The sequence below is a fragment of the Caenorhabditis elegans genome, chromosome IV (genome assembly GCF_000002985.6).
Source record: "Caenorhabditis elegans chromosome IV".
NCBI lineage: Eukaryota > Metazoa > Nematoda > Chromadorea > Rhabditida > Rhabditidae > Caenorhabditis > Caenorhabditis elegans.
In genome coordinates, this window is record NC_003282.8 from 7,974,391 (window position 1) to 7,988,673 (window position 14,283).

The 14,283-nt window shown below is 34.5% G+C and overlaps 5 protein-coding genes and 4 non-coding genes across 10 annotated transcripts; 5 read left to right on the top strand and 4 right to left on the bottom strand.

Annotated features, from left to right (window-relative positions):
* Positions 1-1,063: 1,063 nt before the first annotated feature.
* On the bottom strand, positions 1,064-1,920 carry F57H12.6 (DUF148 domain-containing protein). Its single transcript, NM_068932.8, has 2 exons — positions 1,844-1,920; positions 1,064-1,661 (listed from the first exon to the last, which is right to left on the bottom strand). Exons 1-2 carry the CDS (start codon positions 1,904-1,906, stop codon positions 1,107-1,109), a joined length of 618 nt encoding a protein of 205 aa, NP_501333.2. The 5' UTR covers positions 1,907-1,920; the 3' UTR covers positions 1,064-1,106.
* A 1,579-nt stretch (positions 1,921-3,499) lies between these two features.
* On the top strand, positions 3,500-4,630 carry ora-1 (Onchocerca Related Antigen family). Its single transcript, NM_068933.8, has 3 exons — positions 3,500-3,602; positions 3,899-4,285; positions 4,342-4,630. Exons 1-3 carry the CDS (start codon positions 3,513-3,515, stop codon positions 4,498-4,500), a joined length of 636 nt encoding a protein of 211 aa, NP_501334.1. The 5' UTR covers positions 3,500-3,512; the 3' UTR covers positions 4,501-4,630.
* An 849-nt stretch (positions 4,631-5,479) lies between these two features.
* unc-24 (Band 7 domain-containing protein) lies at positions 5,480-7,621 on the top strand. The gene is made up of 6 exons (NM_001368443.4): positions 5,480-5,716; positions 5,917-5,992; positions 6,381-6,476; positions 6,532-6,681; positions 6,728-6,892; positions 6,938-7,621. The coding sequence occupies exons 1-6, from the start codon at positions 5,493-5,495 to the stop codon at positions 7,556-7,558; spliced, it is 1,332 nt and encodes a 443-aa protein (NP_001355386.1). The 5' UTR covers positions 5,480-5,492; the 3' UTR covers positions 7,559-7,621.
* On the top strand, positions 5,909-5,929 carry 21ur-11826. The gene has a single exon (NR_056259.1).
* On the bottom strand, positions 7,598-7,962 carry F57H12.10. The gene has a single exon (NR_056260.1). It is a non-coding gene; the product is annotated as an Unclassified non-coding RNA F57H12.10 (non-coding RNA).
* Positions 7,963-8,135: 173 nt separating this feature from the next.
* Positions 8,136-9,462, top strand: arf-5 (ADP-ribosylation factor). Its single transcript, NM_068935.7, has 5 exons — positions 8,136-8,205; positions 8,256-8,352; positions 8,480-8,604; positions 8,653-8,835; positions 8,998-9,462. Exons 1-5 carry the CDS (start codon positions 8,155-8,157, stop codon positions 9,082-9,084), a joined length of 543 nt encoding a protein of 180 aa, NP_501336.1. The 5' UTR covers positions 8,136-8,154; the 3' UTR covers positions 9,085-9,462.
* On the bottom strand, positions 9,412-12,793 carry mec-17 (the record flags this gene model as incomplete). 2 transcript variants are annotated; one of them, NM_068936.5, is made up of 5 exons in its annotated part: positions 9,412-9,853; positions 9,927-10,173; positions 10,215-10,308; positions 11,108-11,245; positions 12,683-12,793. In NM_068936.5, 5 exons carry the CDS (start codon positions 12,760-12,762, stop codon positions 9,624-9,626), a joined length of 789 nt encoding a protein of 262 aa, NP_501337.1. The 2 variants fall into 2 exon arrangements, with proteins under 2 accessions (NP_501337.1, NP_001368448.1); NM_001380349.1 differs by lacking the exons at positions 11,108-11,245; positions 12,683-12,793 and having other exon boundaries at positions 9,624-9,853; positions 10,215-10,286.
* A 469-nt stretch (positions 12,794-13,262) lies between these two features.
* On the bottom strand, positions 13,263-13,283 carry 21ur-10739. Its single transcript, NR_056261.1, has one exon.
* Positions 13,284-14,253: 970 nt separating this feature from the next.
* Positions 14,254-14,274, top strand: 21ur-9006. The gene has a single exon (NR_056262.1).
* Positions 14,275-14,283: the final 9 nt, after the last annotated feature.

The following is a 14,283-nucleotide window of genomic DNA, read 5'->3' on the forward strand; positions in this document are numbered from 1 at the left end:
TACCGTATTTCTTCTATTAATATGGCTGCAATACTATTTTTCGATGGTCTTCCCGCTTGCAATACTAATAGGGAGTGCAAGACTATTAGGGAGTGCAATACTAATTTTCAGAACATTTTTTTGACTTTGAGCTTACTAGTTTTTTTCTGAAAAAGCTCGAATCTTTATGTAAAAATTCAGAAAATTTGATTTTAATTGTAACATATAAGTTCAACAACTTCAATCTCGTAGAAATTTTGTGAAAAACTGTAGCAAAATAGGCAATTTTTTTTGTTGAAATCCTGAAATTAACGAGACGGGCCTGCAATAAAAAAGAGTAAACGCAAGACTATTATGGTGCGTCCATAGTCTGCGGAAAACGGGAATTTCCCGCGTGCGGAAGCGTCCATAGTCTGCGGAAAAACCGGAGTTCCTCGCTTTTTTTTCCTCAAAATTCAAAAAAGTAGGCGTGGCCAACCAATCAGCTGTTGTTTCTTGTTTTCCCATTGCTCAGCTTAAAATTTTACAGCCTCTAATTGGTTGAACACGCCCACTATTTTGAAATTGACCAATAACAAAGCGAGAAACTCCTTGTTTTTTTCCGCAGACTATGGACGCTTCCGCACGCGGGAATTTCCCGTTTTCCGCAGACTATGGACGCACCATTAGAGAGTGCAAGACTAATAGGGAGTGCCATACTAATTTTCGGAAGGTCTCCGAGGGGCAACACTAATAGGGAGTGCAAGTCTAATAGGGAGGCAATATTAATAGAAGATATACGGTATTCTATTAAAACTGGTATTGGTTACTGTTATGTTTGCAATAATTGAGAATAAAATAACAATATTAATAATATGAACTCGGCATTTAGAAAAAACCTGAACTTTAAAAATTTTTACTTTTTGAGAAGTTGTCAGATCTAAGACCTCTTTTTTTCTTCTGATACATGGAAGAACCCAATTTATGATAAAATAAGGGACAACTGGGATATGACCTGTCAAGTTTGACTTTAATTGTTGCCACGCGCTTTCAAGTTTTTAAAGTAATCATGCTTCGGAGTAATTCTAATTAAATTTTATTAATTAAGCAATGAAAAATTTATAAAATAATTATTACAAATGATACATTTAGTGCTTTCCTCCACGATGTCCTCCTCTGAAATGTGGACGACTCTTCCACAAATCGAAAAGTTCTTCCTTGGCCTTTTCGCTGAGATCTCCAAGAATTTCAAACTTCTGCTTGTTCAATGCTTCAATCTTTTCATGTGCCTTCTTTGCTTCATCAGACAATTTTGTTTCCTTCTCCTTGTATTCCTTATCTTCCTTTTCCTTCTTCTCCTTGAACTCCTTGAATTTCTTCAAGTTATCTCCATCAAGTTCCTTCTCAGCAAGAGCTTCAATCTTTTCTGGCTTCTCACTCCATGGAACTGATCTGTCCTTGAAAATAGCTTCGAATTTTGCAAGTTTGTCTTTTGGAAGTCCCTTAAGGAATGGAAGAGTTGGTCTTTTGTGAAGATTTTTGCGAGCATCCTTTGGAAGAGAATCGATAACTTCACGAGTCAATCCTTGTTCCTCATAACACTTATCTCCTTCTTTGTAATCCTTCCAGATATCATTAATCTTTTCCTGGGCATCTTCTGGAAGACTGTCCAAGAATGGTGGAATTCCACAAGGTGGAGATCTCTGGAAAAAATTCGTTGATAATTGAAAGGATCGCAAGACTGTAAAGGCCTAAAAGCTATTCTACACTTTCATCCGATAAAGATTTCGGAATCTTTCATTCTCAAGTTCAAAACATTTATTTTTCAATGTCTAGCTAGAAAAAACAAAAAACAGCGCATAAATTGAATAGAAATAAAACTTACTCTTCCTCCAGGCTTTGCCTGAACTGAAACAATAGCTAGTAGAATAGCGAAAAGAATCTTCATGGCTGAAGATGACTGACTTCAATATCAAGAGTTGGAGATTTTATACCCAATTTACCGTCTCGGCGAATACAATAACATTGGAGGCGTAGACATAGAATGAGATGAAGAATAATGATAAATTCATTTGGAACAGATCTTTTGATTTGGTCATCGTTGTGTGTGGGTTTGGAAAAGGTTGACAACTGAAGATGTGTGGAGTGTTTTTTTGAATTAAAACATTTTGAAGATAGTGGAAGAAGTCAGAAGAAAATAAATCATTTGAAAGAAACATCAAGTTTAAAAGTAGTTCCCTCATTTTAAATTGAACTTATCAAGAGACATCGGAGTCAGGTAAATTATATAGTTTCTAATCTGAAAGCAGAACATTTCCAACTGATCTTGCTCTCTTTTCCCGCTGTTTGGCGCACACTTGGCATTGGAAGATTGTGCTCAAAATGTCCAGGTTGTCTTTTCATCGAGCTTTTGCCAATATTCGGAAAAGATTGGCCAGAATTGATAACAGAGGCTTATCCAAATCCTGCACAAGCTTTACCAAAGACTTTCCAAGTTTTCAACCAGATTATTATCTTTTTGGGTTGATTTGCTAGGTTGGCGCCAAACGCCTGGAGATATTGGTTGACCTATAATATAAAAATTGATAACTAATAAGACACAAATTGAACATTTTTTGTTTACAGAAAAACATGTTTCGATTGATGCAAATTCTACAATCACATTGAACATTTGAGGATTAATTTCTAAATGCTGTTGGTGTATTTTATCTCGAATATTTCATTTTCCAGTTTCTCACCAAACCTTTTCCAAACCATTTCATTCTTTGTTCAAATCACATTCAATTCCCATTGTTTTAGCCAAATCAAAGCAATTTGCTGAGACTGAAACTTTTAATATAAATTTAACATTTTAACAATACAAAATATTTTATACTGTTCAATTCAGATATTCGACCAATTTTTCATGTTTCATTTTTAGAATATTTTGACAAAATCCCAAGTGGCGCTTCTCCAACAACCGTAGTTTTTAGACAGGGTAGAACATGTTATGTAAATGAAAATACATTAAAGTCAATTGTGTTTTTTGTTTCACTATATTTTTTAAAGTTTGTTCATTATCAATAACTTTTCAATGTCACTTTCAACACATTTTTCTTGTTGGCATACACTGCACGTTGATCATCAAAGTTCAATTGAATTCAAAAAATGATTCTTGTTTCAATTTCTATCAACTTGTTCTTTCTGTAGAACTGGTGATGATCTTCTTAGATGAAACTGAACTATTACAAAATTGACCACACAGTCATTCAAATCTTCTTTGGTCTTCGTCGAATCTTTAAAATGAATGACATCATCAGCAAGTTGTCATAATGAAAGTGAATAGCTGTTATCTCCTTTCTTTTGTCGAGTGTATTTTTCTTCGAACGGCAAAAAATGATATGTACCGAACGGAAAAATGGGCGGCGCCTTCCAAAACAACAACAACCGCTGAGATCAGCATCAAAATCGGAGAAAGGGGGTATGTTTGAGTACAGAGCACTGTTTGGCGAAGGGTTCGGTTTCTGAATGGTATAAAAGGACAAGAATTTGGATGAAAAGGACATCATTCAACAATGATTTCTAATATCTTTAAAATCTCAGCTGCTCTTCTTCTTTTGACTATTGTATCTGAAGCTAAGCCTTGCTTCGGAAGATGTGGAGGTGTAAGTTTTTCTTCTTTTTTTTTAATTTCCAAAAATTCTGACAATTTAAAAAAGCTTTTATTTTAGGTTTAATTTTTTGGTTTAATTTAAGGTTTAATTTTTTAAATGCTACATACATTTTACCAAAATTCAAATATTCGAAATTGAAAAATCCAACCTAAATTTAAATTTCGTTTTATGCTCAAGAAATTTCATAGAAGTTTCTACTTTAATCAGCCGCTAAGTGCAAATTAATGAACTGTATTTCCTATTTTAATAGCCATATAAAACTCCGTCTCAAACTACAAACATTCCAGCGTCCACCACCACCATGCGGACTTCCACCATTCCTTGAGGATCTTCCTTCTGATGTTCAAACCAAGATAACTGAAATCTGGAAAGATTACAAAGAAGGAGACAAGTGTTATGAAGAACAAGGATTAACTCGTGAAATCATGGAATCTCTTCCAAAGGATGTTCGTAAGAGCATTCACAAGAGACCACCACTTCCATTCCTTCGTGGACTTCCAAAGGACATCCTTGCCAAGTTTGATGCTATTTTCAAGGATAAGTCAATCCCATTCAGTGAGAAGCCAGAGAAGATTGATGCTCTCGCTCAAGAAGTTCTTACTGGAGATAACTTGAAGAAATTCCAAGAATTCAAAGAGAAAAAGGAGAAGGAAATGCAAGAGTACAAAGACAAGGTAAGAATAAAAAAAAAGATTTTTACTCAAAAGGATGTTGAATATCATTCTTTCAGGAATCGAAGCTCTCCGCAGCTGCCAAGGTAGCCAACGAGAAGCTTGAAGCTCTCGGAAAACAAAAGTTTGCAATCCTCGAAGAACTTGATGAGAACGTGAAGGATGAGCTTTTCGATTTGTGGAAGAGCCGTCCTCATGGACCACCAAGACATCACTAGACGATAATTTGACAGCGATTTTTGTAAATATCTATGACAGAATTTTATTCATTCCCGATTTCCCGATCACTTTTAATTTATATTGAAAAATACATATATTTAAGATTGAATAATAAAGATTTCTATAAAAACTTTTGTGTACAAATAATAATTGGTTCCCAAATCTAAAGATGGAATAGTAAAGATATTATTAAAATATACGTAAATTGGGCGAAAAACATTCTGAATTTTTAAATTTTCAAATGTTTAAAACATGGTTTTGATAAATTTCCAAATTTTCCAAAGTGTTTGAATTTTTGAGCTAAAACTCAAGAATTGCTCCAAACTTAAACCTACAATGTGTAAATACAAATTTCAAAAAAGCTACTTTTTTTGGTCGACTTCCAAAACGTTGGCAGGTACAACTGAGTTTCTACCATATTCAGACTGTGAAATAATTTCAATTTTTGAAAAGTTTTACTATGATATTTGTTCATTTTAGCACGATAGGAGTGGTTTTAAAGTTTTCCCCACCGCGCGGTGCACCGCCAATACTTTACCTTGAGAATTTAATTAAAATGTAAAACTCGTAGAACATACTTGTTGACTTCCAAAACTATAATAGATTAAAACTGTGTGCATACACTTTTTCATGTAAATAAAACACTACCGCCTACCTTTAAAAAAATTTAAATTACAAAGTCTTCAATTTTGACTTCAACAATTTCCAACCTAACCCCTAAATTTTCTCATCGTATTCTTGGTTTGTAATGTGTGACAGACACCCTACCATTATCTGTGTATGAGTCTTTTGGGACACTCTTCTATCCAATGTCATCCGTCCTCTCAAATGCAAAAATAAATGCATTTGTGCTCACGGAGCCAAAGAATCGATGTGTGGTCCCGGACGCCAGAGACGCAGACATTCGAAACGACTAAAGCAGATGCTCAGTGTTAGAGCTCTTCGTCTCTTTCTCACACAACTACTTCATCTTTCTCTTGCTCCATTCAATATGACGTTCTCTTCTTCGTACAAATATTCGGCGCTGGCGCAAAACGATCCAGAGGCACCAGAAGAATTAGAAATGAACAGTCTTGAAGGATATTCTGCAGTCGATTTTGGTGATCCAAGTCAAAGTGTAATGGAATATGGAATGCCTGAAGGTTCATATGATTCCGTTTTTACATATGCTCCTTACAACGATCTCGATAAAATGGGATATATGGGTCCAGCAAGGTAATTTTTCAACAAAAAAACTAATTAACTTTGATATAGATGAAAAATTAAAATTTTCCAATGTTATCTTTCAGTTAAAATGGAATTAAAGTTTTATTAAATATTTTAAGAATTATAATTTAGCGATTAACTTAATTTTCATAAAAGTGTTTTACAACATGCATATGAACAATAAGAATCACTATTCAATAATTTTTCAGGCAAGGAATGATGCTGGGAAATAAATACGGAAACTTCACATACACAAGAGATTATGGTGTTAATATGGAAGACGATGTGAGTTTTTATTTAATAAATTAAATTTTGGTTTTCTTTATCAAAACTTAATGTGAAATTGAGCCATTTAGGAAATTATTTGATAGTAAAACTTTGAATTGGTTTTTTTGAAATATTTTTATTTTCAGTAAATAAAAAAGTTGAAATTACTCGGTTGTTGAAATTCGCCAAAAAATGTTCTACAATTACTATGATTTTTTTCCATCTGAGCATTGTAGGCATTTGAACAAGCAACAGTACTCTAAATTTCTTAAAAAGCATACATTTTTTGCAGATTTTGGCAAAATAGAAACCTTAACAAAAATGGAAATATCTAAACTAATTGAAACACACACGAGACAATTTAATTAAAATATACTTATGATATCTTAAACATGTTTTTTTTCAGATAAAACCCCTGAGCGCCATTGAACTGTTGATCTTCTGTGTTTCATTTTTGTTTGTTGTGATGACAATGCCCTTATCATTGCTTTTCGCGTTAAAGGTAGTAATTATAATTTTCTAGAGAACCGTTTCTCAAAATTTGCTTAATTTTTCAGTTCATCTCTACCAGTGAGAAATTGGTAGTTTTACGCCTGGGAAGAGCTCAGAAGACAAGAGGACCTGGTATAACTTTAGTTATTCCATGTATAGATACAACACATAAAGTAACAATGTCTATTACTGCGTTCAATGTCCCACCACTCCAGGTTAGCCTTGACAATATTTTGTCTAAAAAAAAATTTTAATTTACAGATAATAACCACAGATCGTGGTCTCGTGGAACTCGGGGCAACTGTTTTTCTAAAAATTAGAGATCCAATTGCAGCTGTTTGTGGAGTTCAAGATAGAAATGCATCAGTTCGAACATTGGCAAATACAATGCTATACAGATATATCAGCAAGAAACGGATCTGTGATGTAACCAGCTCACAAGATCGAAGAATAATTTCTGCTAATTTGAAGGATGAGCTGGGATCATTTACGTGTCAATTCGGAGTTGAAATCACTGACGTGGAAATTTCCGATGTGAAAATTGTGAAGGAAGGAGAGAACATGGGGATGTCTGCGTTGAGCAGCGTTGCGAAATCCGATGCTGGTCAACAGTTGTGGCAAGTTATTGGACCAGTATTCGAAGACTTTGCAAAGGAATGTGCAGCTGAAGAGAAAGCAAAAGAAAATGCACCATTAGTTGATTTGTCGGATGTTCCCTCAACTTCAGCTGCGGGAACTTCTACAGATACACCAAATATTCCTTCCATTGATATCGACCATCTTATATCTGTGGCAAGCCTAGCTATGGATGAACACTTAGTCCGTCTAATTGGCAGAGTTTTCCAAATTAATTGCAAAGATATTGAGCCCATTTGCATTGATTTGAAACATGGATCTGGAAGTGCGTATAAAGGAACTTCCTTAAATCCTGACGTGGTTTTTGAAACGAGTTTGGAAGTATTTGGAAAAATTCTAACAAAGGAAGTATCTCCAGTCACTGTATATATGAACGGAAACTTAAAAGTGAAAGGAAGTATTCAGGACGCAATGCAGCTAAAACACTTGGTGGAGCGAATGTCAGATTGGCTTTAAGAAAATATACTCATTTTCTGTTCTCTTTTTTCTCTTTAATAAATGTTTTTTTTTTAATTTAAAGATTTACACTATATTTTCTTGTCTTTCAGATATTATTTTGTACAGGAATGTTTTGTTTTTAAAGTAATATTATCTAAAATACATCCAGTCACTTAAAATTGTACAAAACAGGCTTTTGTGCGACGAATAAGCGGCCAAATCGAGAGATCTCATCGAGAAATAAATGCATTCTTCAAGGGAGGGCGCGTTTTCTGGCTGACGGGTCTCGCCACGATCGACTAATCGAAATTACACGTGTGTGGCTGGCTGGACGACATCCAGCAAATCGACGTTGCTATTGCCGATTTTTACCAAATTTTCTGGATTTTCATCATTATTAATAAATTTTCAAAATATTTAATGTTTGAAATGGATATATTTCTTGTAAAAAAGCTTTAAAATGGCTATAAAGACGAACAAAATAATTGTTTTTTGAATGAACGTGTCACATGCTTTGGAGTGTTATGTATTTTTCTTTTACTATCGTTTTTTTTAAATTCTAACTGGAAATTTGTTTTAAATTATATAATTTCAGGTGTTGAATCAGCTCCATTATGGGTTTAACAATCTCCTCCCTCTTCAATCGCCTTTTTGGCAAGAGACAGGTATGTTTTTGTAATGCTTAATCTCACAGTTTTAATGTGTTAATTTTAAGGTTCGTATATTGATGGTCGGACTCGATGCTGCCGGAAAAACTACGATCCTCTACAAACTCAAGCTTGGAGAGATCGTCACCACGATCCCAACTATCGGTAAGTATTTCAGGAAAATATTTGCATTTTTCGAATCAATGGTTATTGCAAAAGAGTCGCAAGTTCTATAATATGTGTGTTTTTCAGTATTTCATAATTCGTAAAAATTAATAATCTGATATTACAGGATTCAATGTTGAAACTGTTGAATACAAGAACATTTCCTTCACTGTGTGGGATGTCGGAGGTCAGGACAAGATCCGTCCACTCTGGAGGCACTATTTCCAAAACACACAAGGACTTATCTTCGTCGTAAGTATTCGAATCGATTTATAAATCTAAAATATTTTAAAAATTAAGGTTGACTCGAACGACAAGGAGCGTATTGAAGAATCACGTGAAGAGCTACATAAGATGCTGAACGAGGACGAACTTCGTGACGCTACTCTTCTCGTTTTCGCCAACAAGCAGGATCTTCCAAATGCTATGACCGCCGCCGAATTGACCGACAAGCTTGGACTTCACAATCTCCGCTCAAGACAGGTGAGTGGTATTCGAGATTCCGTTCTCTGTTTAGTCTTATCTGCATAGACGATCAAAATTTGAAACCGGACAAGCGTATTAATCTGATCGAATAAAAGATTGTCCACTCACGGAATAAATAAAATTGTTTCCAAATTTATAATGTAAATGAAAAATTTTCAGTGGTACATCCAAGCTACATGTGCAACTCAAGGACATGGACTCTACGAAGGACTTGACTGGCTATCCAACCAGCTTTCCAAGACCTAATTGCACAACTTACATGTCCAAATTCCCTTCTCCTCCAAAATGTGTAAATCCCTTTCCCCCATTAAAATATTCTTAACCAACAGCCACAATAATCCACGCAGCCGTTTTAATTTTGTTAAATAGAATTTGATTGTTTGATGGCACTGGGAGCTTCTATTTTCTGTGTGTTATTGGTACCCATCTCTCTCTCTCTCTCCGTCCCCCCAACTTCAAATCGGCCCGAGCCCTGTCCTAATTTATGTGATATTTGGCCGTCTTTTTTGGTCAAACTCTCCGAAACCACCACTGTGAACTAGTCGGAGAGCAATCGATGGCTGGTCCACTTCATCGCAACAGTTTAATTTATTTGAGGGTGTTGATGAATAATATTTTATAAAAACATGTAAGTGTGGTGGATGTTCATTTTTATTTATCGGAAAGAACGCTAAGTTTAATAAATTTCGAATTCCAAAAAAAGCATGAGAGCGAGATTAAACAGATGGCACAAAATTGCATAAAGTAATTAAAAGCTGAAAATAACTTCAATGTCCACATCCGAATCACCACAATGGCTTGCTCGACAGAATGTGAGCTTTTCTTGCCTTGGCCTGATGAGCTCTATTGCTCAAAGCACCTTGTGGTGTCATGTCAGCATCCACCGGAGCAGCCATTGCATTTCCCTTGCTCTGATGACCACTAACAGCGTGTTGAAGCCAACGGGTATCAGTCATTCCAGTTCCCAATCGACGTGGAGTCATTGGACGACGCCAACCATCTGGTGGAGGTTTTTCTGAAACGTCCAATAGTTTAATTTCAGTGAAGTTAGAATTTTTGTGGTCAAAATACTATTCTACTAAAATTACCGATTCCATTTTCAGCCGACAAAGCTAGGAAGAGCTCCTCGAAAACAACGAAATTGGTATTCTGCCATACAGGCTTGATAAGTCCGTACTTTTGTGACATAAAACCAAGAAGAGTGACTGATGGATTATCAAGAGCCAATTGATAAGGTTCAGTGTGTTCCTGAGAGAACATGTAATCTAGAATTTGTTGTCCAACTCCTTGGCGTTGACATGAGAAGTGAACATAAAAGTCCAGAAGACACAGAATCTGAAAAGTAAGAGGTCGAATGAAATGATAATTCAATTCACCTCTCCCTCATAAGTCTGCATTTGAGAGTCATAAAGGAATAACTTCTTTCTTCCTACTTTCGCGAATCCCATGAGTCGACTAACCTTCTCTTCTCTGAAAAATCAAAATTTCCAATTTCCAAAAAATATTAATACAGCGTTTCGATAAAAGGCGCCTATTATGTATCAAATATTACATTACTAGGTCGATCAATGGATCTAATGGTAGGTAGTATTATTATAAGGATTATTACGTGGACGTCTAAAAATTATAATTTTTATCATATCTTACGCTCATGGGTCTCGCCACGCTGAGAACGAGGGACTGTAATTCGTGTCTATTTATTATGATTGCATTAAAATTTCAAAATGAAAAGTGCTGCCAAGATTTTAAAAAAGAATATGATACAACCAGCCGTGGACCGCACCTTCGGCGCGGCCCCCGACTTCTGGAGCTGAAAACAAATTTTTCTGAAACTACCGTAATCATACAGTACTCCTACCGTACCACTATTGTACCACTACAGTACCCCGACTATATCCTTACACTAACCCCAACTCACCATCCCTCCAGAAGCTAAAACTTCGCAGACTACAAAGACTACATAGACTACAAACTATGGGCAAACGGAATAAGCGATTTATATATAGTAAATGATAGTGGGATTACAGTAGCTCGTTGTCAGCATGGCAGTCCCATGCACGTAAGATAGGGCGAAAATTCGTATTTTTTGACGTCTAGATAATAATAAAATACCCAATATCTCTTCATAATTCTACAGTACTCCATACGATGACCACAGTATCATCGCGACGAGAAAATATATGTCTGACAGTATTCCGTATTATTCATTCGATAATGATTGAGTAATATTGTGAAAAACTGAAGTATATGAATAAGAATATTAACTTACTCATCATATTTCCAAGAGAGATATAAAGTTGAATCGGAGTTGATAAGCTTCTCACAAGTTGTCAAAGGAGTACGAAGCTGAAGGCAATGAGCTGAGAGTTTAGCAAGATTATCGATTGCTTCATAGACAATTGGATCCCTGAAATATTTTTGATGAATTTATTTTTAAAAAATTATATTCGGACCATTTTAAGTGACACTTCATATTTGTTCTGGTAAGATCATCCTTCTAATCTCACAGAACCCCAAAAAGCTCAAATCTAGCTTCTCTTTAAATTCCAATTATCTTCAGATTATAGTTAGTTCAACTCGATTCAGCAAAATTGCCAAAAATAATAATCTAGATTTAGTTGAAAGTTCAATCCCCAACTAAAGAACAATTCAACCTTATCATCACTTTTATCACATCTTCCGCATGTTCAATTGATATATTGATAAGATTGTTAAGAGGGAGGCGTTGGAAAAATAAAACGAAAAATGGAACAGGTTATCTCATGAGTGAGAAATAAAAAGAAGAATCACAAGAATCATTTAGGTTTAAAGTTGTAATGATTTGTGGTGCTATGCAAAAAGATAACCGGGTTGATATTTTATCAGTGTTTCGAATAACAAAACATTCAAATATTCCAGTTTTTTCTTACTGAATTCAAGATGTATATTAACCATGATGAAAGGTGATTACACTATATTTCAGAAATAAAATAGAGAAGGAACTGATGTCTTCAGATCCAACAAATGTGAATAAATAAACGTTGATATATGTCGTCTGACTCCAAAATTTAATTAGAGAGTCTAATAGTACAAGACTTCACCCGATTCCTCAAAAACTATTTAGCACCAGTAGGAAGCTCCGAGATACATTGCTTTCAGAATTTCATTGTTAGCTTCAGTTTATTTCGTGCTCCACGGCATTGATTTACAATATGTTTAAAAAATTGTATTTTAACATTACAGCTGAAAAATTTCAAGAAATATAATTTCAACATAAGTTTATTCCATTGTAATGATTAGCGAGAAAAAACACAGATTGAGATCAAAACGAATTTCAATAAAGTTAAAATTTTCCCCTTTGTTTTGATTAAATGACAAGGCAAACCTTTATGTTGGACTCAATCTGCTCAGAGAACATTATTATTTCCACACTATTACATGTTTGCACTAAAAATTGATTTTCTCAAGCCTCTAACAATAAAACACAATCTCAAAGTCACAATTCAAAATCCTTATAACTTTACTGAGAGATTTGTAGCGTTGTAGCTCCTTTTTAATTTTGAATCTCTTGAAAAGCACATTGTAACTGTTTAAAAAAGGAATTGAACACTTTCAGCAGTGGAACTATCAATTCTACAGGAAGAAATATGAGCTCACATCAGGCAAATCTTTAAAATCTTGGGGAAAACTAAAATGATTAACAGACATTGCAAATGGAATCATATATAAAAAAGAAATATTCTATACCTGATACCATCTAAACCAAATGTTTAAAAAACTTTCGTGAATGGGTTTTTCACTACTCAATATCAGACACTATGAACATTCCATTCTCTTAAACTAAGTGAATATATCAAAAACTTACTGCAATTGCTTAACTCTCATAGGATCCAAACGAACGAGTTGAGGACCGAGAATCGGTCGGAGGTCGGCGTCGACTTGCATGATCGAATCGTCTCACAACTGATCCATCGGTGAAGCAGCTTCTCTTCATCTCAGCTCTCCTCCTCCCACATTTCCTCCCCATTCTCATGCATTTTTGGTGAGCCTGCTCTTATCGGAGAATTCCTTTCAATTTCTTCGGAATTCATACAGTATACAAAGTGACTTTTCTATGAATTTTATATCAGTGTTTGGCATTATTTCTTTTCTTGACGACTCTTCATTTCTGAAACATTCGGATGATCTTTTTCTTTTTTGGCAGAATTTAGAAAGGAAAACACAAACGCGGAAGAAGTTGGAAGAGTCACAAACAGATAAACATTTTTAATTACTGTTCCAAAAAATCTAAATTCGAGATCTCTGGAAATTTCATTGGAACTTTGAAAAAGACTATTTTTAGATTTTCAGATTCGTGTAGCAAGAAAAATAATCAGATTCATTTAGAATTTGAAACATTCCGTAACTTGAAATTTTATCAGAAAATGGAGAATCGTTTTTTAAAATTATTTCTAGGAGCAATTTGAGTGGTACTTTTCAGAAACTTTGAATATCCAGGTTTTCTGAAACTGTAGATTTCTTTACAAGACACTTTGTGTTTTTCAACACCACTCTTCTACATAGTGCTAATTTTACAGCCAAAAGTGTCAACCACTCAGTTCCTCTCACTTTTAATTTTGGAAGTTTATATTTTAATTATTTGCATCTGAACATTGTAGATGCTCAAAAATGCGACATTGCTCTAAAATTATTTTTTAAAAACCAATATTTCTCGAAAATTGGGAATTTGCCAAAATTTTCAAAAATAGAAAAATATTTTTTTACACTTCAGAGTTTTTTATAATATTTGGCCATGTTGGACGGTATTGAAAACATGATAAATATTGAAAACATGATTACTATTTCTACAGACACTGCTTCATCTTCAAATAAATTTCTAGATGTTTGTCAAAAATTTGGAATTTTCAAAGCTATCTCGAATATCAAGAACGAGAACCATTTCAAGAAGAAGCTTTTGCAGATCAGAAAACAAGAATTCAAGTGATTAACATCAGCAGACATCATTCTAACTTCTCCACACCCAAATTATCCATTGTAAACTACGCATACCTTTTCATTAGACTTCGTCACTCTTTTACACTTAAAACACTGTGATAACGCGTATTCTTTTTTTTATGCTGTTAGCCTCGTATTGAACGAAAATCTGAACATTTGAATGCTTTTCATTCACATTATTTTTCAATGTATTGAACTTTCATTCGGATACAACATTTACTTTTTTCCTCACTTTGAAGAAAAATTCAATTATTGTATTCATTTTTAAAAGTCTCTCCAACAAACTTATTGTAAAAATTTGATGCTCACATCTATAGATTTCTTGACAGAAAAACGGAAACAATAATGGAAATTAAAACTTGAAAAATGTAAATCTTATACAATAACATTTAATCTGTTTCAGATATATTTTATAATTTGAGTTTGCCATTCTGTGATCAATGGGAGACTCTTGGCTAACACATTTATAAT

Bases quoted from the DNA above. Each gene is read 5' to 3' on its own strand.
- F57H12.6 (NM_068932.8), bottom strand. From the start codon at position 1,906: ATGAAGATTCTTTTCGCTATTCTACTAGCTATTGTTTCAGTTCAGGCA. The intron at 1,662-1,843 runs GTAAGTTTTATT...AATTTTTTCCAG, and splicing joins AGGCAAAGCCTGGAGGAAGA to AGATCTCCACCTTGTGGAAT.
- arf-5 (NM_068935.7), top strand. From the start codon at position 8,155: ATGGGTTTAACAATCTCCTCCCTCTTCAATCGCCTTTTTGGCAAGAGA. The intron at 8,605-8,652 runs GTAAGTATTCGA...TTAAAAATTAAG, and splicing joins CACAAGGACTTATCTTCGTC to GTTGACTCGAACGACAAGGA. The intron at 8,836-8,997 runs GTGAGTGGTATT...AAAAATTTTCAG, and splicing joins ACAATCTCCGCTCAAGACAG to TGGTACATCCAAGCTACATG.
- ora-1 (NM_068933.8), top strand. From the start codon at position 3,513: ATGATTTCTAATATCTTTAAAATCTCAGCTGCTCTTCTTCTTTTGACT. The intron at 3,603-3,898 runs GTAAGTTTTTCT...CAAACATTCCAG, and splicing joins GCTTCGGAAGATGTGGAGGT to CGTCCACCACCACCATGCGG. The intron at 4,286-4,341 runs GTAAGAATAAAA...TCATTCTTTCAG, and splicing joins TGCAAGAGTACAAAGACAAG to GAATCGAAGCTCTCCGCAGC.
- unc-24 (NM_001368443.4), top strand. From the start codon at position 5,493: ATGACGTTCTCTTCTTCGTACAAATATTCGGCGCTGGCGCAAAACGAT. The intron at 5,993-6,380 runs GTGAGTTTTTAT...GTTTTTTTTCAG, and splicing joins GTGTTAATATGGAAGACGAT to ATAAAACCCCTGAGCGCCAT. The intron at 6,682-6,727 runs GTTAGCCTTGAC...TTTAATTTACAG, and splicing joins TCAATGTCCCACCACTCCAG to ATAATAACCACAGATCGTGG.